Raw genomic sequence first — 26,531 nt, forward strand, 5'->3', positions numbered from 1 at the left:
AAATAAGTTTTGAAAAACACATATGATTTAATCATTAAAATATTGTTTTTTTCTACATATTATCAATGGATCAGTTGAGTTCAATGTTGAAGAACCTGAACTGTACTACTCAATTGAATTGCTGTGACACATTTAAAATCTCATCCAAACACTTGGATTGGATTGGATTTAAAAAATGACCTCTCTTTTGGTTTCAATGAAAAAAAAAGAGTTAAAATAATCAAACCAAACCAAAAAAAAATACTCGGGAATTAACAAAACTGGAAAATGCATTAAGAAACCAGCAAGTAGCATTACAGTGCCAAAGGCGTCTTCCAAAAAAAAAAAAAATTACGGTGCCAAAAGAGTTATTCTAAATAGTTAAAACCCATGAAAAATGAACAACAGAGTTTTGAATCAGAAAGAGAAACAGTTATTCATTGAAGGCTTCTTGCCTAATCGGGTCTTCCAATGCCTCATGGAGGCCAGCTTCGATGTTCTTGCCTGTATCAGTGCTCTCTACTGGGTCAGTGCTTCCCTCCAAGCTACCGCTATCCTCACCTGGAGGAGAAGATGCAATTGATAAAACACAAGTGAGAACCAACACAATCATTACCAAGGGAACCAACGGTTCAACAACAATGCATTTTAACTGAAAGAGTTTTGTTTCTTCTGCAGCAATCAAAGGGCACCATTATAATGCGAGTTACAGAAAAGTGAAAACCAACATAGTTTTTTTCTTAATGTATCACATGATATTTAACTCAGATATCTTCAAGTTTGATTGCAAGTCAATTTTTACGATATATGCAAAACCTTCAGAACAAATTAAAGGGTCCTTGCCCAACTATAAACAGCAGTGTATGATTAATATGCTATTCAAAATAAACTATTTCTTAAAAACTTACTAAAGTAAGAGACAAAGGTTTCAAACATTTTCCAGTTCAGATATTTACCCTGATCCAAAGGCAGTGGCCTAGAGCTCTGACCCAAAAGCTTTCTTCTAGCTCCAGAGCTAGGTCGGGTCCTCCTTGGTATGAAGCCAGCTTTCTTCCGAGTCTTATTGCTATTAAAATCCTACAAGAGGATGTATGAGTAAATCAATGTCTGATAGTATAGCAGGGCCTTCTACATATAAAAGGGATTATGTAATTCAATTGGAGAAAGGTATCCATAAATAACAAAAGAAGAGCAAGCCAGCAAGTCTCTTTTCCAGATGTATTATGAGTGGTAATATGAAGGAGGTTCCCTTTCCAAATATATTTTAACAGTAAATGGAACTTTACAAGGTAGCAATGTATATGGAAAATATATGAGAGACATAAAAAATTGCAGAAGACAACGAATCTAAATAAATTAGAGAAGGAAAGCAAGAAAGATCAAACTCACTGGGGCATATATTGAAAGCTTGGCCTCCTTGGCATAGTTCACATATCGCATAAGATCTTCGTAAGTGAAAAAGTGCTGTCCAGTTGCTGGACACCAGTAGCACTGTAACAGCCAAACATTAAATCAAGAAATCACTCAGTTCCCAAACCAGTTGAAACATCAGGATGAATACAAACATTTAAGACTCATCATTTTAGTTTTCACAAAAATAGTATTTCTTTCCAAGTAGAATTAGTTTTCATCTTTTAAGCCAAGTAACGGGCCAATTGTATACTGCTGTTTGATCTCAGGTAAACATGCCATAGTCAAAAGTACCGATCAGGCTAAACATGCCATATCAAATATTCAATCCATAAACTGGTAAGGAAAACCCAAATAACTTGACAAACAATATTTAATCTTTTACCATCAAAGTTAAGAACTGGGCAAAGGGTATATAAGCGCTCGTGCATTAGCAAGCACATGACAAAAGATGACATACATTTATGCATACTTATGGAAAATGCCTGACTAAAGATTCCTTTAACATGGATAAAAAGATCTTCCTATATTTGTTATAAAACAATAAGGGAAAGCTTCTGTTCATTAACTGTCAACAATTGGCCTCCTGTGACTACAGGATACATTACTTAAAATTCCACTTACGGCTACCTTGAAGAGTGATTAATAAAAAAAACAGAAAATATAAGGCTAAAGCTGCACTATTACCTTCCTTTTCAATCCAGAAAGGCAAGTTTACATTCAATAAGAATACAATCAAACACAGTGCCACCGAACATTCAAGAAGCAATCCAACATGCATGTTTCAAATAGAAGGATAAATTATTGCACAATAGATTTAAAACCAAATCAACTAAGTCAATCGAACACCAAAGATAACATCCACTTCACAATTGATTAAGCTTTATGCAGGTGAAAACTTTGATTCTAATACATGAGATTTCATCAATTTTCCACCGATAAAACACAATAAGATCATTATTAGAGAAATTAATGAGATTTGTGTTAAGTAACGAAATAAATGAGATTTCGGTTAAATATAAAATAAATGAGATTTCAACTACTAGGAGTTGATATGAATACTGTGCAAAATGAGAATTACATCAGCTAAGGCAATCTACCACCAAAACGGAAACCCATTACAGCAGTAATGCAAATCATGTATGTGTAGAGAATATTGATTAAAACACTTCAGAACTAGAACAGAACAAGAAAATCAATAGATAAAGAACAGAGCCTGGGAATCACGTGTGTATTTACCGAGGATGTGGATCCGTCCTTTCGGACCTCACTCTTGAACTTCCACCCATCAGGAATTGGAGTGTCAGAAGGCTTATCTCCCATGGTTGAGAATGATTATCTCCTTCAACAATGGTCTAAAAAATCTCTCCCTTCTACCTCCACCCTGCTTGAGGGTCCTTTTAACCCTAAACCTTCGATGCAAACGAGGCATTAAAGGGATAATTCTAGAAAAGGAAAAGATGCCTCCGAGTCCACGTGTTCCCATCCACCAGTGTGTTCTGTCGAGGAGCCAAAACGTAACTGCAAATAAAGAGAATTAATTCTTCCCTACGAATATAAAAGAACAACTGGAAATGACAAACCGGACAGCGCACATTCATGTATCAAGAAAACAAGAAAACAGCGCACCATTAACAAGACAATAGAAACGCTCAAAGGCAGGATGAATGCCAGATAAGAGCAAAGTATTAACAAAAACAAATCGCCTTAGCATTTCAGAGCTAATCTTCATTTTTAATTTTTTAATTTTTAACTTTTGGGATAAGATCAGAGATCAAGATCATCTTGATTAGATCCTCAATGTCCCCCTTTATAATCAAGAACAAGGAAATTAGTTCCAGGGAATGTGAAGTTCTTAATCTCTATTTTCCTATTCTCCCGCAAGGTAAACCAATAATTATAACTTTGAAACTGTCACGTGTTTTGCCTTTTTGACATTTGATTTTAAAATTTCAAAAACTATGTGCTGCAACACCAAACAAGCATATAATGAAAACAATGTACATTCCTGAAGATAAATTGGTTGTCAACCATGCAAAGAATCAAAAGGAAACACTTTAAGCCCAAAATTATAAGATATTTTTTTGGTAAAAAAGAATTTGGGATAACATATGAGTAGCTTAATGATACACAACAACAATAGAATCCATCAATGTCAGAACACATTTGAGTTCTTACACACACTTGTTTAATAGCATTCCTTACACACACTTGAATTCAGACCTTCCTATCTCTCTGCTTTCAAGCTAGCTAGTAACCTACTGAATGAGATAAAAAATCCTTTAACATTTATGAAGTTCTGAATAGTAATTACTGTCACTCTTAGCAGCACAATATTAAATAAAACCAATCCAAAAAGATATAATCACTTTCATAATTGCTGTATTGATTTGAATTTCCGCAACATACACACACAAAATAAAATTCCTTGTCCCAAGAAATAACAATGAGTTGAACATGGCATCATAAAGAAGATCAATACATTGCCAATTGGAGTAATATAACTCTACCATAAGTGGCAACAAAAAGACCCGACTGGACAAAAAATATACAATCATACAATCAAACAGAATGAAAATCCAATGCAATAAACACCAAACTAGAAACTAATATTCTTCCCAAAAATTTTACATTTTGGAGCCACAAGCAGAGAATGTTTAAAAATTTAAACTATTTCCTTTATTTAACTAAAAACTCTATATTTTTTTTCCTTTCTCAAACAATTAGGAACCATCGTTCACCAATTCTCAGCAACCAAACAGAAACAAGCAACAACAACAACAACAACAAAAAGTTCATATTCTGACTCTGCCCGATATTAAAACAAAGCGTTCAGTTCTACCTTCGAATTTCTTCTCCTGCTTCTTCATCATCATCATGTACTGCGAGCTCAGTGAGATTGCTCCGTAGCTTTGCTGTGATGCCAGTTCCGCGACGTCGTTTTATGAAACCGAGTAAAAGATTTTCCGGCCGAAGACGATTTTCCCGGAAAATAAAGTAAAGGGCTATTCCCTGTTTGGCTCGGTGGAAAAGGAAACTACGGTCTCTGCTGCGTTGGCATTTAAATCGAACGATCGTCGTAAAAAGAAAAGTGTCGTATACGCTCATATTTGGGGCACAACTCCCGCAAACAGTGGCATATTTGTTTTATTTAAATTTTATTTATAATGTTTCTTTTAATATGTAAATTAGTTTATTTTTCAAAAAATACATCTTCAAGTTCTTTTTATCTCTATTTCTTTCATTTAAATTTTTTGTAATGTCCCAAAGTTAACGGATAACTAGTGGAAGTTTAAAATTGGAAGATTAGCAAATATTAGTGTTTACATTGCAATATTTTGATCACTCTTTATTATCAGAATTACTAATCAACGATGATTAAAACACAGTCCAAACTCAAATTGACAAGGTAAAGATTACAATCATACACACCAACTAATTATTAGTCTAGGAGTACTCTCTTCTCAATGTTGAAAAAGATTCAAAGTTCAAATTTCACGTCCCCATTAAAAAAGATTCTCATCCCCGTAAAAGTACAAGACACATAAAACACATAACATAAGCTAAATAGAAGCTTATTATAGCGGAAGCTAGTACGAGGTACTTGGATTTTGTTTTGGGGGAAGGGGGGATTATCGGAATTTTTTAAAACACAATGCAAGCCAGGATGAATGCCAGATATATAAGAGAGAAAGCATTACCAAAAACAAACCTACTTAGCATTTCAGAGCTCACGTATTCAAAATTATTAGACATGATGAGTAGCCTAACTGGTACACAAAAACAACAGAATCCATCATTTTTTTTAAAACAAGAATTTCTTTTATGCAGCATGCAACTAACTACGAACTTCCGTCGACACAAACTGGATTGACCAGCAAGCAGTTACTGTAATATACAAGTACTACTCAACAGAGACGGATTCACAGTGGGGTCAATGGGGTCAAACGACCCCATGGACTCCATGAAAGCAAGGTAGAAGGTGGCTTTGAAATGGGGTATGACCCCATGAGAGAGGGGATTTGCAGACAAGAGGAAGAAGAAGATGAACAGGGCTCTGTTCTGTTTTTGAAAGAAGCTGGCCAAAACGGCGTCGTTTTGGCCCAGCTTCTAATTTTTTTTTTAAAACAGACTGACCAAAACGGCGTCGTTTTGGACAAAAACGCGCTGGCCAAAACGGCGTCGTTTTGGACCAGACGCGCGAATTTTTTTTTAAAACTCGCTGGCCAAAACGGCGTCGTTTTGGACCAGCGAATTTTTTTTAAAAACCCGCTGGCCAAAACTGCGTCGTTTTGGACCAGCGAATTTTTTTTTAAAAGACCTGGCCAAAACGACGTCGTTTTGGTCCAGGTGTTATGAAAAAAAAACACAGATCAGTTTCCCTTCTTCTTCCTCCCGAATTTTCATTCCAAAACACCTATTTTCTAAACCCTAAAACCTAAATCCCCAATCTCCACCCCCCACAAACCTTTAACCCTCTTCCCCACCAAGCCTTGAAGCCCCAAATCCTCCATTGTCGCCCCAAAAAATTGAACTTTTATACTATGACCCCACGACACAAAATTCCTGGGTCCGTCCCTGCTACTCAAAAACTGTTGTTCGAGTTCGAGGGTTTAAAACTCTGTAAATTTTATATGCATCTCACGGCAAGTTCCTGCTGTTTCACTTCACAGTAGATGCCTGTTCTCCAAATCGGCAAAGTACTAATGATTTAATGCCTGCTTTGCAGTGATCCTTTCGTTGGGGTCGTACACGAGCATGCTGTTAGAAAGTAAATGTATTTTAGATAGGAAAAAAATTTGTAATTGATTCGTGTATCCAATCCTTCCCTTAGATGGAATTCCTAGATTGTAGAATTCCTTATTGTACAAGGAAAACTCGTGTATATATTTCTATGCTATTAATGAAATATTCATTCAAGCCAAATATATTTTTCGACATGGTATCAGAGTAGGTTTCAAAAACCTAGCTTTTTTTTCCTTCTCTCGTCTCTCACACATGGGTGACGGCGGCTCCTCCGCAAAGGGCGGTAATAAAGCTGCTAACCCTCTTTTTCTCAACCACTCAGACCACCCAGGGTGGTTCTTGTTTCAAAGAAACTCAATGGCGACAACTACAACACCTGGTCTTGCTCGATGAAGATCTCTCTTAGTGCTAAAAATAAAATTGGGTTCATAGATGGATCCATCAAGAAACCAAAGGCAGATAAGCACCCTCTCGATTCTGCTGCATGGCAACAATGCAACGGCATGGTGGTGTCATGGATTTTAACTCTTCTGGAACCAGATGTCGCTGACAACATCATTTACTTATACACCAAATTAAAGGGGTTTTGGGACGAGTTGGCATCCTTCAGTGAGGCCACATCTTGCACATGCTGCGCACAGAACGAAACCAATAGACTTATGCAGTTTCTCATGGGATTACTTGAATCCTACAGTGCCATCTGTGGCCAGATTTTGTTGATGAAACCTCTCGCGTAGGCTTGACAAGCATATTCCTTCATCTCACAGGAAGAGAAATAGCAGGAACTTGGCTCCACACGTACTCCAGATTCGCAAACTGCAGCCATGGCCATTAGTCATGATTCTCGCTCTCATCCAGGAGGAGATCGACCTCCACTCCACTGCACCTATTGCAACTATGATCACCATACCCGAGATACCTATTACCAACTTCATGGGTACCCATCCGGTCACCCCCACTATGGCCAGAAGCCCATTCCACGTCGCAACCACAATAACAACGGTAGCAGTAGTCGACACAACACCAACAGCACCGGCGGTAGTGGCCACTGTTCCCATGCCTCCTCCGCTGCCCACCAAGTCACCGCACATGCCCCAACTCTCCAAGATATTCAGTCCGCGATGCCCCACTTATCCGACAGCCAATATCACCAAATCATGTCCGTGATGGCCAAGACATCTAGTTCCTCTCCTTCCAGCCCGCAAGCATATGCTGCTTCTGCCAGTTCTTTTTCTCAAGGTTTGTCACCCATCGCTTCCTTTCATGGTCCATATATCATTGACAGCGGCGCGACAGATCACATCACATGTTCTTCTCATTTATTGACGAACAGCACTCTCACCACTCATTCACCTCATGTTTCCTTACCTAATGGAGACAAGGTTCTGATCACTTTGACAGGAACAATTTCATTGAATTCCCATACACAATTGAAAGATGTTTTATGTGTGTCTAGTTTCAAATTAATCTTTTATCCGTTGGTAAAATTACATATGGGTTACGCTGTTCCGTAATTTTTTTTCCTTCTTGGGTTATTTTGCAAGGCTTGATTTTGAAGACGACGATTGGTGTGGGTAAGCGACGAGGAGATCTTTACTACCTAGTGGTGCTAGCCTCCACCACCTCCAATGATCGTCCATCTTCCTGTCACCTTATCACCACCTCCACTGACCTTTGGCAACACTGGCTATAGGACACCTTTCCCCAGCCCGTTTGTAATTATTAGCTAGTACCTCTTTAAATTGCTCATTTAATTTGTGTTATGTTTGTGATATTTGTCCGTTGGCGAAACAAACTCGCCAACAGTTCGGACTTAGTTCTATTTCAACTTTTAGACCTTTTTCTCTTTTACATTGTGACATTTGGGGTCCTAATAAACATCCCTCTCTTACTGGGGCTTATTATTTTTTATCCATAGTTGATGATTTTTCTCGTTTTACTTGCGTTTTTCTTATGAAACATAAACATGAAACACAGGACCTTCTTAAATCCTTTTTTGCTTATGTTGACACACAATTTCATCTCAAAGTCCAACAAATCCGGTTGACAATGGGGAGAATTTTTCTTCATGAGCAATTTCTTTTCTGACCATGGGATCATTTATCAATACTCTTGCGTTTACACACCCTAACAAAATGGAGTTGTCGAACGCAAACATCGCCATCTCCTTGAAAGTGCAAGAGCCCTTCGTTTTCTATCTAATTTAACCATAAAATTTTGGGGAGAATTTGTTCTTATTGCCGCTTACCTCATCAATCACTTCCCTATATCTCTCGTTAACAACAAAACCCTTTTTAACATTCTCTACCACAAAGCACCCTCTTACCACCATATGAAAGTTTTTGGTTGCTTTGCCTATGCCACCTTTGATCACCCAAGCTCCAAATTCGCTCCTCGAGCCCACAAATCCGTTTTTATTGGCTATCCCATTGGCCAGAAAGCTTACAAACTCTTTGACCTTGAAACCCATAAAATTTGCACTATCCGCGACGTTATCTTCCTATAAGACAAATTCCCTTTCTCCAGCCCCGACACACCCACACCACCATATACCACCGGACCGTCCCTCCCCTTATTGCCCTTCATTGGCCCGGACCTATTCCCTTTGACCTACGACCCTTCTCCTTCTTCTCCATCTGCCACCAGCCCTTCTCCGGGCTTAGACCTCCTCAATCAACCGGCTCTTTATCTCCCTATTCCCACGAACCCTACTCCTTTCGCTAGCATCCAGGCACCACTTCCTGCTGATGTACCCCCTACCTAGCCTGCACCTGACATAGCTCAGCGCACCCGTACCTCCTCCTGTCCCAAGCAACCCTTCACACACCTGAAGAACTTAGTCTGCTCGCAGGTGATTATGCCCTCACATCATTCCTCGTCTTCACCAACCGGTTCACCCCCAGGTACTCGTTTTCCCTTCTATAATTTTATTTCTTACCATCGATACTCGCACAAACATCTTTCTTTTGTTAACTCCATCAGTCGAAGTGTAGAACCTTCCTCTTTTGCAAAGCCAACAGTGATCCTCGCTAGCGTGAGGCTATGGACTCCGAACTTGCTGCTCTTGCTACCAATCACACTTGGACCCTTACTCCTTTGTCTTCTTGCAAATTTCCCATTGACTGCAAGTGGGTGTACAAAATCAAACATTGTGCTGATGTTTCTATCGAGCGCTACAAAGCCCGCCTTGTTGCCAAAGGTTTTACTCAAACAGAGCACTTGGATTATCATGAAACTTTTTCTCCCACTGCCAAGATTGTAATAACCCAAAACAAAATATCTAAAAAGAAAGAAAATATCTAAAAAGTAAGGAAAATATCTTTTAGCAAAAAGACAAGTTTGCCCTCGCATTTTTAAATCGGGAAAATTTTGACTTTTTAATCGAGAAAGAATTTGGGAATTTCGCTTACGCCATTGCGTAGAGCGCGGTGAAACGAGTTCGTAGACACGGAGTAGACCCGAATCGGAGCTGTAACGAAGAAGATATGGTCTAAAAACCACGAAGGGCAAAACGGTAATTTGGCCAAAAAGTCAGATTTTTATCCCCCTCTCTCTCCTCTCCCCCGTCAGTTTCTCTCTCTTCCTCTCTCTCTCTCTCCCGTCGCACCCTAGCCGTGCGACCCTTCACCTTCTCGGCGACGGCCCGGCCACCACAGGCCGAGCTGATCTCCACCGTGGGTACCGACGGCTCCGCCTCCCTCTCGCCGTCAAAACCTGATCGATCTCCACCCTTGGGCCGCCAGGAGTTGGTCGGAAAGTCGCGATTTCCGACGGAGGTTCACCGACTTTCACCCGATTTTCCAGTTCAAATTTCTCCTTCGTTTCTCCACCAAATCAATCGATTAAGGTATGGTTTCTCAGCTATTTTTCACGTTCTAGCTGATGGATGTATGGGTTTCGATCGATTTTAGCTCTAAAGTGATCAATTTTCGACTTGAATTCTGGCCGAAACTTCGGCCGCCAAAAACTACTGTTTTCGGTCACTTTTTGGGGTATGTCCAAGAACAAAAGTGACTCCAAATGGGGTGTTTTACCTAGGGTAGGAGTTTGGAGTCTTGGTTCCGAGATTTTTCGGCCACCCTAAATCGCTTAAGACACCCAAATTTGCCCGTGCTGCTGGGGGGGCGTGGGCGAGGGTGGGGAAGTAATTCTGTGCAGTTTTGTGACCCTCGTGTCGTCACGGGGGCGTAGGATTTTGCGGATCTCGATTCGGAGTCCGTTTGAGCCCCGAACGGATTTTCCATATCGCGCGATCCGTGGGTGCAGTGTCGTCAAATCGTCAGATCGCGCTGGATTTCGGATATGTTGGTCTACATGATTTCAAGATCGTGTAGGATTCGACAGATGGCGAATCGGAGTCCCGGATACACCGAAATCGCGAACCCTGGGGCTAGGGTTTGGATTTTAAGCGATAACGCGATTTTGGCTAATCCGACCGTTCGTTTTGGAACAAAATCGCAGAACATGGTTCCTTCTCTGTAAGGAACCTTCAGAGGAGCCCAGATTGGCCATCAGAGACCGTGGACCCACGGGGTCCCGGATCGGCCGATCTGGCAGCTTATCGCTTGTTGAGGCTTCGGGTCTCTTAAGACCGTTCTAATTATCTAAAAAGCTAGTGTGAGCATAAGAGTAACTTTAAGTTGAGTGCACGTATTCCTAGGAGCCGGGGGCAGGGTGTTGAATTTAATTCTTTTATTTCAGCAGTCTATTGATTTATTATTCCTGGATAATCAGACACCAGAGGTCCGGTCGACCCGCAGCCGGGACCTTCGAATGGTCAAATTAGCTCGGATCATCTGTGAGTGGACTTTCTTTCATGAATGATTTTATATAAATGAGTTATATAGAGGATTTCTATAAATAAGATTTCATAAGTAATTTTATATTGATTTTATATAAATAAGTTTTTTATAAATGAGTTTATTTGAATAAATTTCTTTATTTGATCTTGAGTAAGTTTTATTATAGTTCCGATCATGATTAGCACAGTAATAATTCCATAGTTTTGTGCTGCTTACTTACACATGCCAAAGAGTTATAGAAAACAGAGTTTGAGGCTTATGGCAGGTGAAATAGCAGCAAAATTGAGATTTCAGTTATAAATCAGATTTTTCTAAAGGAATTTATTTTAAAATCACCTCGTACCCATGTTCTTTGGTGATTACCCAGAGTTGGACCGATGTCTACGGACATCCAGTCCGATTTCAGTTTATGTCAGTGCACTTGACTTTGCATCACGAGTTTCGGGGACGCTCGGACCGTGAGTGCCAGGATTTGCGGCTCGGCGGACTTGGTGTCCCGAGACCTGCCAGGATTGCGGCTCGGCTGACTCTGTGTCCCCGAGACCTGCCAGGATTGCGGATCAGGCTGACTACGGTCCCCTGCATCCTGCCAAAGCGACTCGAGCTGACTTGGTGTCATCGAGGAATCTGCCGGCAGATCAGGCTGATCATAGTCCCCTGATTTCGCCAGTTTGCGGCTCGGGTGGACTGCGTGGCCCCCGAGACCTGCCAGGGGAATTGACGGATATGACAGGGGTACAAATAGGTGGTATTTTCAAAGGATTTTCAGCTCTTTTATTCAGTCATGATTTTCAGCTATTTCAAACCAGTTTCTTTGATATTTGCGCATTTTATATCTTTATATAATTGTTCAGTTTTACGAAGCTATAGGCTTACGATTATATTTATATTCAGATGAAAAACCTTATATTAAACACAGGTGAACTTTAGCCTTACTTATCAAGTTATTTTTTTTATGGGGGTTATTATGGTTATCAAATTGTTTTCAAGAACATTATTTTTTGTCCACTCACATTTTCAATCTGTTTTTCGCCCCCAGGCCGTAGAAGTACGCGGGATCCACCACCGGGCCATTCATAGCTTCCGCGCCTCAAGATCAGGTAGAGTGTAGTAGAAAATCCTTACAACCCTGAAAAATTTAGGAAATGCTCTGATATCTGATTGAAACTGAGAAGCTAGAGTTGAAAGTGGTTACTTGAGATATTCTGGCAGTTGGTGTGAATTTATTGATTGTTTAACAGGTGAAAAATTTTGGGATTGGTCAAAATACAGGGGAGACTCTGCCGAATTTTCGGCAGAAGTCTAAGGGAATTTTAAAGAGAATTTGAAGCAAGGAGGGTAAAAAGGGTCCTTTGTGCCCGACATTCTCCAGGTGTCGGACACGCACAGGACTTGGCTCGAATTCCAAAGTGGAAATTGGGTCGGGTCTTGTCAAAGATGATCACAGTTCATTGTCTTTTGGCTGTTGCCGCCAGTCAGCATTGGTTTATCCATCAACTTGATGTTGATAATGCCTTTCTCCATGGTGATTTACATGAGGAAATCTATATGTCTCCTCTTCCAGGTCTTCAGCGACAGGGGGAGAATCTCGTGTGTCGCCTCCACAAATCTCTCTACGGACTCAAACAGGCTTCTCGATAGTGGTTTGCTAAGTTTACTGAAGTCATCCTTGCTGCTAGTTTTATCCAATCAAAAGTTGATTATTCTCTCTTCACCAGCAAAGATGGAAAGTCTTTTACAACATTATTAATTTATGTTGATGATATTTTGATCATAGGAAATGATATTGATGCCATTAATTCACTCAAAAGTTTTCTACACACTCGTTTCCGTATCAAAGACTTGGGCAATTTGAAATAATTTTTGGGTATTGAAGTCTCCCGATCCAAGAAAGGCATTTATGTTTCACAAAGAAAATATGCACTTGAGATACTCAAAGATTATGGGTTCTTAGGTGTTCGACCAATTAACTTTCCAATGGAGGAAGCCAAACTTTTTGACAAAGGTGAACTACTCACAGATCCCGAAAAATATAGACAATTGGTGGGACGACTGCTTTATCTAACTATTACCCGACCAGACATCACCTATTTGATACATGTCCTAAGCCCTTTCATGCACCAGCCACGATTACCTCACATGGATGCCACTCTTCTAGTTGTTCGATATCTCAAGTCTACTCTGGGTCAAAGTTTGCTTTTTCAGTCTAATAACAAGTTAGATTTAATTGCTTCTAATGATTCGGATTGGGTTGGTTGTCCCATAACCCGCCGTTCAACTATTGGATATTGTGTATTCTTGGGTAATTCATTGATTTCCTAGCAAACATAGAGACAAATGACGGTTTCATTGTCCTTTGCAGCAGCCGAATATAGGGTCATGGCAAGCACCTGTTGTGAGGTTTCTTGGTTACGTTTTATGTTCCAAGATTTGCACTTGCCATCTTCAGGAGCGTTTCATATGTATTGTGATAATCAGGCGACATTACACATAGCAGCAAATCCAGTCTTCTATGAGAGAACACGACATATTGAGATGGATTGTCATTTTATTCATGACAAAATACTTGATGCTACTGTTTCTACATGGCATGTGAATTCTTCACAACAACTACCTGATACATTTATGAAACCTTTGGGCAAGGAGAAGTTTTCAGCTATGTTACGCAAGTTGGGCGTTCTTGACATTCCCTCTCCAACTTGAGAGGGAGTGTTAGAAAGTAAATGTATTTTAGATAGGAAAGAAATTTGTAATTGATTCATGTATCCAATCCTTCCCATAGATGGAATTCCTAGATTGAAGGATTCCTTAGTGTACAAGAAAAACTCGTGTATATATTTCTATGTTATTAATGAAATATTCATTCAAGCCAAATATATTTTTCTACACATGCTCTGTAGTAAGTCGAGGCCCGGATTGGGGAGATGTACATCGTTGAAATACCTTCGTATATTGTTATTGTGTGCCTGAATGTCCTTTTACACAAATTGCTGCCAAAATGGCCACTCGGGTAGCAGTTCTACCCCCTCCCATAACTCGGGACTAATAGGACTCAGAAGCCTTTTTTCAAAACTAAAAAGTAATAATTAGGACAATAAATAAAGAAATCATAAAAATGAAAATAAAACATTACTTACCTAATCACAAACTTGATATAACAGCCTTAGGATCGGTCACTATAAAGAAATGTTTTAAGTATTACAAAAATTAATTTGACCAAATTTTATATAAAAAAATTACCTAATGCCAGACTTGAGAAACCTGTCTTCTTCTTCTGACCCGTCCTTGAACACCTCCTCCTTTAAAGCCAGCTTACCTACCCAAAAAAAATCAAACTACGGACATTTCTCCTCCACTTACCCAAAAAAGAACATTTCTCCTCCATTTACCCAAAAACAACACAAACAAACAAGATAAGCCCACCCATAATAAAGCCCAAACCTAATGGGATACAATACAAAGCCCAAAAATGTCAGACCCCCAGCACCGTTAATGAATTCACAACCCCATAACAGAACTCCAATCTAAGAAATAAGAAAGCAAAAAACAGTATAACCAAGAAAACTAACCCACCAAACACACATCCAACACCCCAGATGTCCACAGCCATAGTGTAATTTTCCACCCCTAAGAACAGTTCTGGAGATGTGTAGTTTAAGGCCATGAGGCAGTTTGATTTGGTCGTGCTTGTGAAACTCAATTGATCACTTTCTTAGAAATTGATTATTTTAACAAGAATATCATCAAAGTATATATTTGTTGGTACCGCAATTGACCGAGCAACTAGCTAGGCTAGATCATCCATGTGCCTTGCTTTGAGAGGTCATCACCTTAGCCAAAAAAGCATTACCACAAGTCACAACTCTAAGCAAAGCAAGAGGAGTCCCATATCGGAAAACTACAACAGATATACCTATAAAAGAAGACTACTCTCTCATGAGAAAAGGACTCTCTTCGGGTCTTCGACTCTCTTCTAGTCTTCTGGCCTCCGGATCTTGAGACGTAACCCCCAGGTCTTGGATTCTTAGCTTTGTATCTTAGGCCCGCGGCATTCTTCCCTTTATCTTTAGGTCTAAACTCCTTGTACAAATGTAAACATATATTATCATAATGAAAACATCCTTCTCCACAGACGTAACCCATCATTCGGGTAAACCACGTATACCTTGTCTTCTACATGCTTATGTACTTTATTTACCCTACCGAATGCAACAACCCGCCGAAGGCACTTGCATATGCTGAAGACCCATGTTTTCACGCATTATCCACCATTCCACCACTATCTAAGTTGACCTCCCAAAAAGAGAATCAACAATATACATGGGTGTCAATGCCCTATAAATGACAGATTTGCTGTGTATATGAGCCACTCCCTTTAGAAGTTGGTAAATAATCCTTTTAATGTTCACAGGAGACAAGTCGATCACCTGAAATTCATTGAGCCAATGCATGCCCACGGTGTCTTAGATCACCACCTCATGAACTCCACGTTTGAATTTGTAATCCAACAAATTGACTATGTATCTTCAGCCGGAGACATTTCTTAAAGATGACACTTCCATGGCCACCTGCCTTGAAGTGGCGGGGTCTCCCTACACTTCATCATAAATTTTGATCACCACTCTTTCCTTGAAAACCTTGTCGAAGCCACAATAGACGATTCCATAAAAGGAATGTCCAATTGCCTAATCTATCTTGTTGATGCTCTTTTTGGGAGGTTAACTTAGATAGAGGTGGAATTGTGGATGATGTGTGAAGACGTGGGTCTTTAGCATGTGCAAGTGCCTTCGGCAGGTTGTCGCATTTGGTAGGGTAAATAAAGTAAATATGCATGCAGAAGCCAAGGTATACGTGGTTTACTCGAATGATGGGCTACGTCCATGGAGATGGATGTTCTCATTATGATAATATCTATTTACATTTGTACAAAGGGATTAGACCCAAAGATAAAAGGAAGAAGGCCGAGGGCCTGAGGTACAAACCTAAGAATCCAAGGCCTAGGGGTTACGTCCCAAGATCTGAAGGCCAGAAGAGAGTCGAAGACTCTAGGAGAGTGATTTTCTCATAGGAGAGTAGTCTTCTTTTATAGGTGAGGGGGAGTCTCTACCTCTTGTAGTTTTCTGACGTGGGACTCCTCTTGTTTTTGGCTAAGGTGATGACCTCTCAAAGCATGGCACGTGGATGATCTAGCCTAGCTAGTTGCTTGGTCAATTACGGTACTAACAGCTCTGGAAATGGTCATTTGGCTTCTTTGCCTTTGTCAAGGAGCGTTTGAATTTGGGAACATATCTCTTTTAAAAACCCATGTTTCTTGGTTTCGGCTTTCTTAGGCCGGTGATAGCTCAATGCGTTTCTTCGGCATTGTTTCGAAAAATGACGGAGAGGGCTAGGGGACCGGAGAAAACCAAGAAAGGCCTTCTTTCTTTTACTGGAATTTCTTACTATTATGGCTAGTCACGATTGCACTTGAGATAGAGACACTTTGTTTTCTTTGGAGTGAGTAGAGAGTCTTGGTTTTCTTGGTGTGAGCAGAGAGTTTGGACAAGAGAGCAGAGCGTTTGCTTTATAGTTGTTATATAAATGGTACAACAGCTATAACGAGGCTGGATGGGACTAGGGGATTGGAGATAACAGAGAATGGCCTTCTTTTACCATAATTTATTTCTATTCAGGCTAGCCGCGACTGCACTTGAGAGAGAGAGATACTCTGTTTTCTTTGGAGGGAGCAGATAGTATTAGTATCTTGGTGTGAGCAGAGAGTCTTTAGTTTCTTGGTGCGGCAGAGAGTTTGGACAGGAGAGCAGAGAGTTTCCGTTATATTTGTTGTAGGCTTATTTATGTACATGCCCCCTGTGCTTTCAAACTTATCTTAGATTACCACCTGTGTTTGCAAACGTCTCAAAGTACCCCCCAACGTTTTAAAAACCATCTCACGTTACCCGTTCCGTTACGAGCGTTATGCCCCACTTCCTTTTAACATTTAACCTCTTCGAATAAGGGTTTCTCAGTTATAAGAAATTGGAAAATTGGGTGAGAATGGGAAATTGGAGAAGAGGGCCTAGGGTTTGTGAAAATCTGAGAGTGGCTTCGATTTTGGGAGAAGCTGGAGAAGAAATTAGGGGTTTATAAAACTCTGAAGTGGAGTTTGAAATTGGGAGATTGTGGAGTAAAAGATTTGGGTTGATGGAAACAGGAGAGAAGCAAGGAGAAGCAAGGCATGCCCAATGGTGTCATTGTGGGAAGTTAGCACGATACAGACTTCTTGGACCAGTTCAAACCCAGGGCGAAGATTTCTTGTCTGCCCAAAGTCAAAGGTGAGCATGTTTAAGATCAAATTTTTAGTCATTGTTTTAGGCATCACAAATTGATAGAGTTCTTATTGATGAAATTGTCAGTCATTAATGAAATTTTCAGTCATTTTATTAAGATATTTTCAGTCATTGTTCTTGGTTGATACAAGGAAGTGGAGAAAAAAGATGTAGGTTTTTTCAGTGATTTGATGCAGAAATGTGTGAGCGTTCAAAGTCTTTGATACCTGATTTGTTGAGGAAGATTAATAGGGTGGAGAAGGAATATGCAAATATTCGAGCAAAGTCAAAAATATTGTGGGCTGCTATGTTGCTTTCCTGGTTGGTGCTGTTTGCCATGAAGATGAATTAGGCACTTTGGTAGTAGTTCAGTGGGCCCTAGTGGGCACTGCAATTTGAGAACAAATGTTAATGTAATGTAAGGCATTTTGCCAGTAGTTAGGCACTTTGGCAGTAGTTTCGTGGGCAAATTTAATTTGAGAACAAATGCTAATCTAATGTAAGGCACTTTGGCAGTAGTTATGTTAGTGTAATGTAATGTAATTTGGCGTAATGTAATGTAATGCTAGTTAAGTTTGTTCATTGTAATTTGTTTACAGGTTACAAATTATGATATGAATGTAATGCTAGTTAGTTAAGTAATGTAATGCTAGTTAAGTTTGATCTGTGATATGAATGGTAACTTGTTTAGATGTTACAAATGGTGACAACTGAATGGTCAATTATCCATAATAGACATCAATAATCCCACAAACCAAATATAAGCACAAACCAAAATAGGTTCCAACCATAACAGCCTTAGAAATATAAGCACAAACCAAAACAGGTTCCAAAATACCAAAACAAGTTCCAAAATACCAAAACAGGTTCCCAAATAGGTTCCAATCATAACAAAATATATGCACAAACCAAAACAAGTTCCAACCATAACAGAAATCAAATATATATAGGTTCCAACCAAAACAAGTTTCAACCATAACATACATCAATAATCCCACAAACCAACAACCATGTCTGAACCATTAAAGTCTTCCACAACATTCAAGGATGAAAAAAAGGATCTTTGACAAAATGGCTCCTCTGTTGATCTTTCATCCTCCTCCTACGTTGTTGTACTCGAGATAGTTTGGCAGGTTCAGATGCTTGAGATGGTTGGGATTGAGAAGCATCAGCTGCTTGAGATGGTTGGGATTGAGAAGCATCAGCTACTTCAGAAGCCTGGGATTGAGAAGGCACTTGGGAACTCGCTTGCTTGTTTCCTTTGCCTTAATTGCATACTCTGTTGTCCGCTACTTTGGTCTCCACCATCTCTCCTTCTTACCTAAAACAAATAATAATTAGAAGTTTCCATGATATGAAATTTTGATTGGTGAAAACATAGTTGAAACCGTGGCACTTACTGCAAGTTTTTCTTGGCAACTTTCCTCTTCCTAGTAGGCTTTATGTTGGGATTTCTAGGTTCCTAATAAGCAAAGTCATCAAGTCAGAAACCAAATCAAATACATTTAAATGTAAAGCAATAAGCCTATAATGACACATACCTTACAACTAATTCGATTATGCCCTTCTCCACTGCAATTGCCACACTTTAAAGGGATGCCATACCTAGGAAGCTTATATGGATTAGCAGGTTGTTTAGGTTCATCAACAGCTTGTTTTCTTGTCTTCTTAGGCCTACCAGGCTGCTTGTGGTATTTCAGAGGGAGTAATGCAGGTAAATTAATCTTCATCCACTGATCTTGGCTGGTCATAGGCATAATCATTGGTTCATAGGCTCTCAAATAAGCCTCTTTCTTGTACACTGCATCACAAAAGTCCTCTGGATTCCCATGAAACCAACTTATTGCAGCACAAGCATGCGAACATGGTATTCCATTCAAATCCCAAGCATGGCATGAACAATCGTGGGCATTCAAATCAACAACAAAGTTGCGGCCACTATGGTGCATTACTTCAAACTTATTATGTCCAGCAGCCTTAGGAATGCACCACTAAGCTTTTCCTTTGTTTTTCTCTAATATCTTTCTAATTCTTGGCCCAACTTGTCCATGCCATTTCTCACAGAAAACCCTTATTCCAGCCATCAACAACATTATATACAACCGAATTCTTTCTAGCACAGTCAAAACACGCTTGTCTCTAGCATCCATTATGCTATGGTTGAATGCCTCACATAGGTTGTTCATAAGCATGTCACACTTGGAATCACTCTTGAAATATGCCCTACTCCATTGCGCAGGATCTTTCTCTACAAGCCAATCATGTGCAGGTTTAGACAACTCCAACAACTTTCTCATCTCTGCATGAAACCATGGCACTGTTGTGGCCCTAGCAATTGCTTCCATTTGATGTTTCAAAGCAAGACCTCTATGTTCCATATAGAAGTTTCCATATAGATGTTTCAAACAATGTCTATGCTCTGCATGAGGGAATAGAGCATCCACAGCATCTATTAACCATTTTTGTTTGTCAGTCATAAATACATAACCATGGCTATTTGTTATATTCAGATCACCACTCAATAATTCTAAAAACCACAGCCATGTTGAATTGCTCTCAATCTCTACATATGCATAGGCAAGTGGAAACATTCCGTTGTTTGCATCAACTCCCATTGCAGAAAGCACTTGCCTAGGGTGAGGCCCTTTGACATGACACCCATGCAAGCAAACCACATGCCTACAACCATCTAAAAACCCCTATTGCAGGGTGCAAGACAGATGTAAATTCTCTGAAACCTTGGCCTATCACCTTCCATTTCAGATTTAATGATAACTGTACTTCCCACATTTCTGGTTCTTAACTCATGACAATAATCCCACAATACTTCATATTGTTTACTGTAAGACCCCTCTACAATGTCAACTGCCAAGGCTCTTGCTCTGTACAAAGTTGCTCTAGATGGTCTATAACCATAGTCTTGGTGAACTTGCTCTGCAAAAGAAGAACCAGTCCAATTTGGATTGAGCCTTAACTTCCCTGAATATCTTTCAGCCAACCAGGCAGCAGTGGCATGTATATTTTTAGTCCCCTTACTACAAACATGTGTAGGATTAAAGGTTTTCACCTGCAGGTAAGTGCTACCACTAACACTTGAAGCATGGATAACAAAAAGACAGCCCTCTTCACATACTACTCTTATTTTGTTACGGTCATTATTCATAAATATCAACTCCCTTCCACAATTAATGGAGTATATCCTCACAGCTTTTCTAAACAACTCGGCAGTTGCAAACTTTAAACCTATTTTGAAACCTGGGTTTGCCATATCAATTTCAGGTCTGAAATCTTCACCTTTTGGCATCCTATTCTTCTTCCTTCTTACTTCACCTACTGCATCATCTTCACTTGAAGAGCTATTTGGGCAGGTAAGTGTAGGTGACTCTTCTCCATTGTCTGACTCATCATTTTCCTCTGCATTAGGATCATTGTCAATGCAACTATGATCCATATAACCTTCAAACCACTTATCATCCTTCTTCAATAAGTCAATCTCTTCATCACTCTGTGCATAGTCACTGTCTTCAAAGTTTGGATCACTGCTATCATCATCCTCTGAACAAAAATATTCTTGATCACTGCTATCATTCCCCACTTGGCTTGAAGTCAGGCTCACTATTTTCAAGTACAAAACTATCACCCTGCTATTGCTTTTAGGTACCGTGCTCATACAAGCTAAAAGCGTACTATCTGATATTATTTGAATCAGTCTACCAGTTCCAAACTCTTCACCATAAAAACTCACATCATACCCATCGTCATATCCCAAATCTTTAGCCATTCCAAATAGCTCTAACATGGACATATAGTCAACCTCACAATTATCAAACCAACTGACTTCACCACCCAAATAAGACCATTCATTGTCCTTTCTATTTTTAACTAGTTTACCTCCATGGAAAAACTTAAATGTGACAACGTCATCAGCATCTTTATCTGTGTAAGAGGAAGATTCACTTAACAAATGGACAAAGGTAACAAAGACAAAACAAGGATCACACAAGGATAATACACATAAGGTGTATTGGGGCCAGCACAAAGTAAAAAAGTATATGAAAAAACAAAAAAAAACTCCAGCAACACACCAGACTAGGAACATGCAAGGACCGCATAATGACCACACCAAGACCAACACAGAGTCAAAAAGTATACTAAAAAAAAAAAAAAACCCTAACAGCAGTTCAATGCACATGCCAAAATCAAGAAAATCGAGTGAGAATGGGTCCACTTACATTGGGTTGACAACCTCCAAATTCTCTAAGCACCACCATCTTCGCACTTTCTAGCCTTAAAGTCTAATGCCAAACAATGATTTCTTCTCCAAATTCTCCCAAAACCTCATATTTTCACAAACCTTAAGCCCTCTTCTCCAATTTCCCATTCTCACTCAATTTTCCCCTTTCTTAGAACTGAGAAACCCTTATTCGAAGAGGTTAAAGGTTAAAACGAGGTGGGGCCCAACGCTCGTAATGGAACGGCTAAAAAACTGATGGAACAGGTAACATGAGACGGTTTTTAAAACGTTGGGAGTACTTTGAGACGTTTGCAAACACATATGATAAATCTGAGACAAGTTTGAAAGCACATGGGCCATGTACATAAATAAGCTTTTGTTGTATAAAGGGTACAAGCAAGCAAGGAGCTTAATTGAACAAAAAAATAGAAAAAAACACGGAGCTCCGTTAGTGAAAGTAACATGTATTGAGAGTAACTGGACAGAGTGCGCCTATTCGTCTCTCTATGGCAACCCATTGATCCCGTTTCCTTCAACACACCACCGCCATTTCGATCCCTTCGAGCGAACTTCGACCTCCAAACTCCAATGCACCACCGGCACCAAAGACCCGCTTCATAGGATCCGACCCTATTTAAATCCCTGCGGCAAACCAGGACCCCGATTTCTTGCTTGTGTCTCCAGACAAGGAAGTAAGTTCAGTTCATTCATCTTATTCATACACTTCCTACTGAAATTATTGATCTGGAACAGGAGGAGGGTGAAGAAGATAGATGTGAGCGGGACTGTTATTTATATTCCTAATTGAATTGGATTTTCCAACATGCATAGGGAATGAAAAAGCTTAGTGTAATTAGGATAATTAATTAGAAATATGCATTAATTTTAATTCCTAATTGAATTGGATTTCCAACATGTTTTAGGGTTCAGGACGTTGAATTAAAATCCTGGGAGATATCTGTTTGACTACTTGTATTCCTATATAAGTAGGGGGCCGGATAAGCAGTTGAAGACATAAAGCATAACATCGTCCAGTCCCTACACTTAAACTTCAATATTTCACATACTTTGTTAAAGCGAATGAAGAGAATAAGCCACAGCTATTGCAACAATGAGAACAAGAGGAAGAAGAAGAAGCCAAAGTCGAACTCGATGATTGACTCCCTACCTGTGGAAATTCTTATCAACATCCTTTTGAGACTGCCGATAAATTCGGTTTGTTGCATCCGATGTGTATCTAAGGCCTTGTTAAAGACAATTGACGACCTCTCTTTCGCCACACTGCACATGCAGGGTCGTGTTCTTACTACTTCTTGTAATACTACCCCTGAAGTTTCTCGACTTGTTCTTCTTATTAACTCTCCCTTTATGCAGATGCACCCATTGAAATACAATGGCAAGGATTTGATAAAGAGCAAACACGCAATTGTTTCCGATTTTAGGTTAAGACAACGTTATTGTTATTATCCTGCTTTTGTTTTCTGCAACTTGTTTGGCTTTAAGGACATTTCTTTTCATGCAAAGTATGGAAGGTCATGCTGCTTGTTGAATCCTTTCAAGGGAGAATTTCTAGTGCTCCCAACAGCAAGTGACGTCCAAATTTTAGCCAATAGTTCCTTCGTCGATGACTGGTACGGCATCAGATTTGATAATATAACGAACACCTACAAGATCGTTTGTGTTTCTTGCCAAAAAGAGGACTTCAAAACCCACATGGCAACCCAAGTTCTTGTATTGGGGACAAGCTCATGGCGGGAGTTATCCTCAATTCCTCCTAGTTGTCTAACCTACAAGTCAACATATGCACATGGAGACATGCATTGGTTGGTTATTGAAGATGATAACATACTTTCTTTTGACTTCAAGAAAGAGGAGTTCTATTGGACTCCTTGTCCCGCTTCCTTAGCGGCATCTTTGGGACTTTCTCCACTTGCTTAATTTTAGAGGATCTTTGGCTCTAGTGGAATTTTCTTCCTCATAAGATAATATATGAAGATATGCGGATTGAAAAATAATTATGATAACAAAAAAGAGTGGGTGCTAAATTACAAAATAGATACTCAACAATATAATCTTCCTCAAGGAAAACTTAGTGATTCTAAGTGCGGTGAATGGGAGCATGGCATTTTTTTCAACTAGAAGTACTGTGGCAATAATCGTATATTCTTTGTGGATCTAACGTGTATTTCCATGAGTATTTCCATGAGTAGTGTACCACACAGAGCTCTAAAGTATTCTACGACAATCTATAGTTTTACTGACAACATGATTTCTTTAAAGAATTATGGAGATTTAGTTGAACCAGAAGAACAAGAAGGTATTACCGAATACCCCATAACTGAAGAAACTTATGAGAAATTGACTAAAGCTGCAAAAGCAAGTAGGAGAGATTTGGTTTACTTGAAAACACAGAGGGATTCATTAGCCGAGGAGGAAAGTAAATGAGGAAACCATGTTAGTCTCGGCATATACACAATTTCTGTATTTTGGGGTCTCTTTTCTTTTATATTTAGAAAATAAATCAAATAATAATACGTATGTGTTTGAGCAGGCTTTGCAAAGTAATGTACTATTTAATCGCGAGTACTGAATATAATGATCAATTATTGTAACAATAGTACATAATATCTGTAGCTTTGTTTTTTTTTTTTATTTTTTTTTTTTTTATGCTTGTGCTTTCATTTCTTCAAATTCCTAATGAACATATGGAAAGTAATATTTACTTAAAAAGCTCGATTTATATATAACTTTTGTGCCATGTAGGATTGCATTCATTTTTCAGATTTGCGGGATGAGATGCATGCAGAACTTTTGCATTGCACTTTAAAGGTAAGTTCTCATTCTAGAAAGGAGAAGGAAGCCTTAAAGCTTTTAGTCCTAATATACAGAGGTAGTATGCTGGAGAAAATGACATGCCTTTAACCAAATGCATACACATCTGGCCCATAGTTACTGAAGGGCATGGACACATCACTGCCTCAATGTTAGTGTCCTAACTGATGGCTCAACTCAAACCTTCAAGATACTGTCCTTGGGAATAACTAAGTCCAACATATAGTACGAATATACTTTCTATCCTCTGCCCTAAAACAAGAAATTAGGCAGTGCTACACTGCGTGCAGTATTGCGAGTTGCCCAGCAGCAGTAGGTTTTACTATTGCCGCTTGTTGCTGCATGTTTCAAGAAGGAAAAGGAGAAGGTAAGAAAATGCACACATAACTTGTAGTAGTCTATAGAAATGACCCATTTTGGTATTACCGCTAAGGGGCAACGGAAGATATTGTGGCCAACTTCCTTGCACTGACTGCAGAATTGATAGCCGACTTTGGTGCGGCCTCCAGTCTGAAAACTGAGACAAAGGGACAGGAAAAGTTAATGGAAAACAGAATTAGTAAAACTTTACTAGAGAAAGGAAGAGTAAAATTTTGTAAGCAAATGTGGTGACAGAGTTAGCAATCTATAATAGGAGGGGCCAGTTCATGGAGTTCTAAGCTCAACTCCTCAGACGATGTAATTGATGATTATAGTTATGCAAAGTATAGGGAAACATAATAAAAACATAAAGAAGTATCTGATCACCTGCTTGGGAGTATTTTCCCCAGATTCTCTATCCTTGTAACGAAATATATCTTCCACTGAGTTTACTCGTATTCCTGTTCCCAAATTCACATAATTCTGCAACACCGCATCAAATAAAGTTGTTAGTTTGAAGCAATTATGAGGATAAAGTCCCATGACAAGTAAATGCAGTGACCAAGTTAGCAATCTATAATAGGAGGGCCACCAGTTCGTGGAGTTCTAAGCTCAATCATTGACTCCTCCATATGCAAATTATAGAGAAACACTATAAAAACAAAAAGAAGTATCTGATCACCTGCTTGGGATTATTTTCCCTAGATTTGCTATTCTTGTAACAAAACATATCTTCCACTGAGTTTACTCGTATTCCCGTTCCCAAATTCACATAATACTGCAACAACACATCAAATAAGTTTTTAGTTTGAAGTTATTATGAGGATAAAGTCCCATGACAAGTAAATGCAGTGAAACAGTTAGCAATCTATAATAGTGGGGGACACCAAGTATAGCTATTGGTGCAAATGGATTGGAATCTGTCCAATCTAATAACAAGAAACAGCTACAATTACATATATCCATCTCAAAATCAAAATCAAAATCAACCAGACAGATCTAGAACTCCTAAATTTTACAAAGAGAAAAGAAAACAGAAACAAACATCCAAACATAAACTAATTTTGTACATAGAAGAGAGCCAGGAATCAGGTGTTTAGTTACCAAGGTTTTAGATCCGTCCTTTTGGATTTCACTCTTCAAGTCCTGGCCATCAGGAATTGGGCATCCTGAGTGCCTATCTACCATATTTGAGAATGATGTTCTCCTTGTTCAATGGTGCTCTCAGGAATCTCTCCCCTCAACTTTCTTCTTGTTTGAGGGTCCTTTTAACCCTAAACTTCCGATAAGAACGAGGCGTTAAAGGAAAAGTTCTTGAAACGGATATGCCTCTGAGTCATGTAATCCCATCTTCTCAGTGTGTTTTCACGAGAGCTGAAACGTAACTGTAGATAAGGACAATTACTTTTGCCTTAATAAAAAAATAGAACTGGAAATGACAAACTAAACAGCGCACCATTCACCAGAAGACAGTAAAAACGCTCAAGACCGGATGAATGCCAGATAACAGAGAAGGCATTACCAAAACTTCCAATAAGAACGAGGTATTTAAGGAAAAGTCCTTGAAACGGAAACGCCTCTTGAGTCACGTGATCCCATCTTCTCAGTGTGTTTTCACGAGGGCCGAAACGTAACTGAAAATAAAGACAATTACTTCTGCCTTAAGAATATAATAGAACAACTGGAAAAACAAACTAAACAGCGCACCATCCACAAGAAGACAGTAAAAACGCTCAAGCCAGGATGAAAGCCAGATAAGAGAGAAAGTATTACCAAAAACAAACCTACTTAGCATTTCAGAGCTCATATTGATTCTTTTTTTTCTTTTGGTGGAAATATAAAAAATCATAATTAGATCCT

The 26,531-nt window shown here is 39.4% G+C and overlaps 3 protein-coding genes across 6 annotated transcripts in view; all 3 read right to left on the minus strand.

The window, feature by feature from the left end:
- Nucleotides 1-251: 251 nt before the first annotated feature.
- On the minus strand, nucleotides 252-4,413 carry LOC117619390. The gene is made up of 5 exons (XM_034349333.1): nucleotides 4,232-4,413; nucleotides 2,629-2,910; nucleotides 1,369-1,470; nucleotides 936-1,056; nucleotides 252-540 (listed from the first exon to the last, which is right to left on the minus strand). Exons 2-5 carry the CDS (start codon nucleotides 2,710-2,712, stop codon nucleotides 413-415), a joined length of 435 nt encoding a protein of 144 aa, XP_034205224.1. The 5' UTR covers nucleotides 2,713-2,910; nucleotides 4,232-4,413; the 3' UTR covers nucleotides 252-412.
- A 14,228-nt stretch (nucleotides 4,414-18,641) lies between these two features.
- Nucleotides 18,642-19,194, minus strand: LOC117618272. The gene is made up of 2 exons (XM_034347868.1): nucleotides 18,787-19,194; nucleotides 18,642-18,707 (listed from the first exon to the last, which is right to left on the minus strand). The coding sequence occupies exons 1-2, from the start codon at nucleotides 19,192-19,194 to the stop codon at nucleotides 18,642-18,644; spliced, it is 474 nt and encodes a 157-aa protein (XP_034203759.1).
- Nucleotides 19,195-22,103: 2,909 nt separating this feature from the next.
- The window catches only part of LOC117619086, a 5,506-nt gene continuing 1,078 nt past the window's right edge, over nucleotides 22,104-26,531 (minus strand). The window contains exons 2-7 of one of the 4 annotated variants that reach the window (XM_034348914.1): nucleotides 26,128-26,305; nucleotides 25,776-26,045; nucleotides 25,354-25,449; nucleotides 25,059-25,154; nucleotides 24,738-24,828; nucleotides 22,104-22,223 (exon numbers count right to left, since the gene is read on the minus strand). In XM_034348914.1, the coding sequence (XP_034204805.1) occupies nucleotides 22,216-22,223; nucleotides 24,738-24,828; nucleotides 25,059-25,154; nucleotides 25,354-25,449; nucleotides 25,776-25,859 (375 nt within the window). In that variant the 5' untranslated portion in view covers nucleotides 25,860-26,045; nucleotides 26,128-26,305 and the 3' untranslated portion in view covers nucleotides 22,104-22,215. Of the gene's footprint in view, nucleotides 22,224-24,271; nucleotides 24,650-24,737; nucleotides 24,829-25,058; nucleotides 25,155-25,353; nucleotides 25,450-25,775; nucleotides 26,046-26,127; nucleotides 26,306-26,531 lie in introns of those variants that run through there. The other 3 variants (XM_034348911.1, XM_034348913.1, XM_034348912.1) reach the window with 3 other exon arrangements.

This window comes from Prunus dulcis, chromosome 2 (genome assembly GCF_902201215.1).
Source record: "Prunus dulcis chromosome 2, ALMONDv2, whole genome shotgun sequence".
Classification (NCBI taxonomy): Eukaryota; Viridiplantae; Streptophyta; class Magnoliopsida; order Rosales; family Rosaceae; genus Prunus; species Prunus dulcis.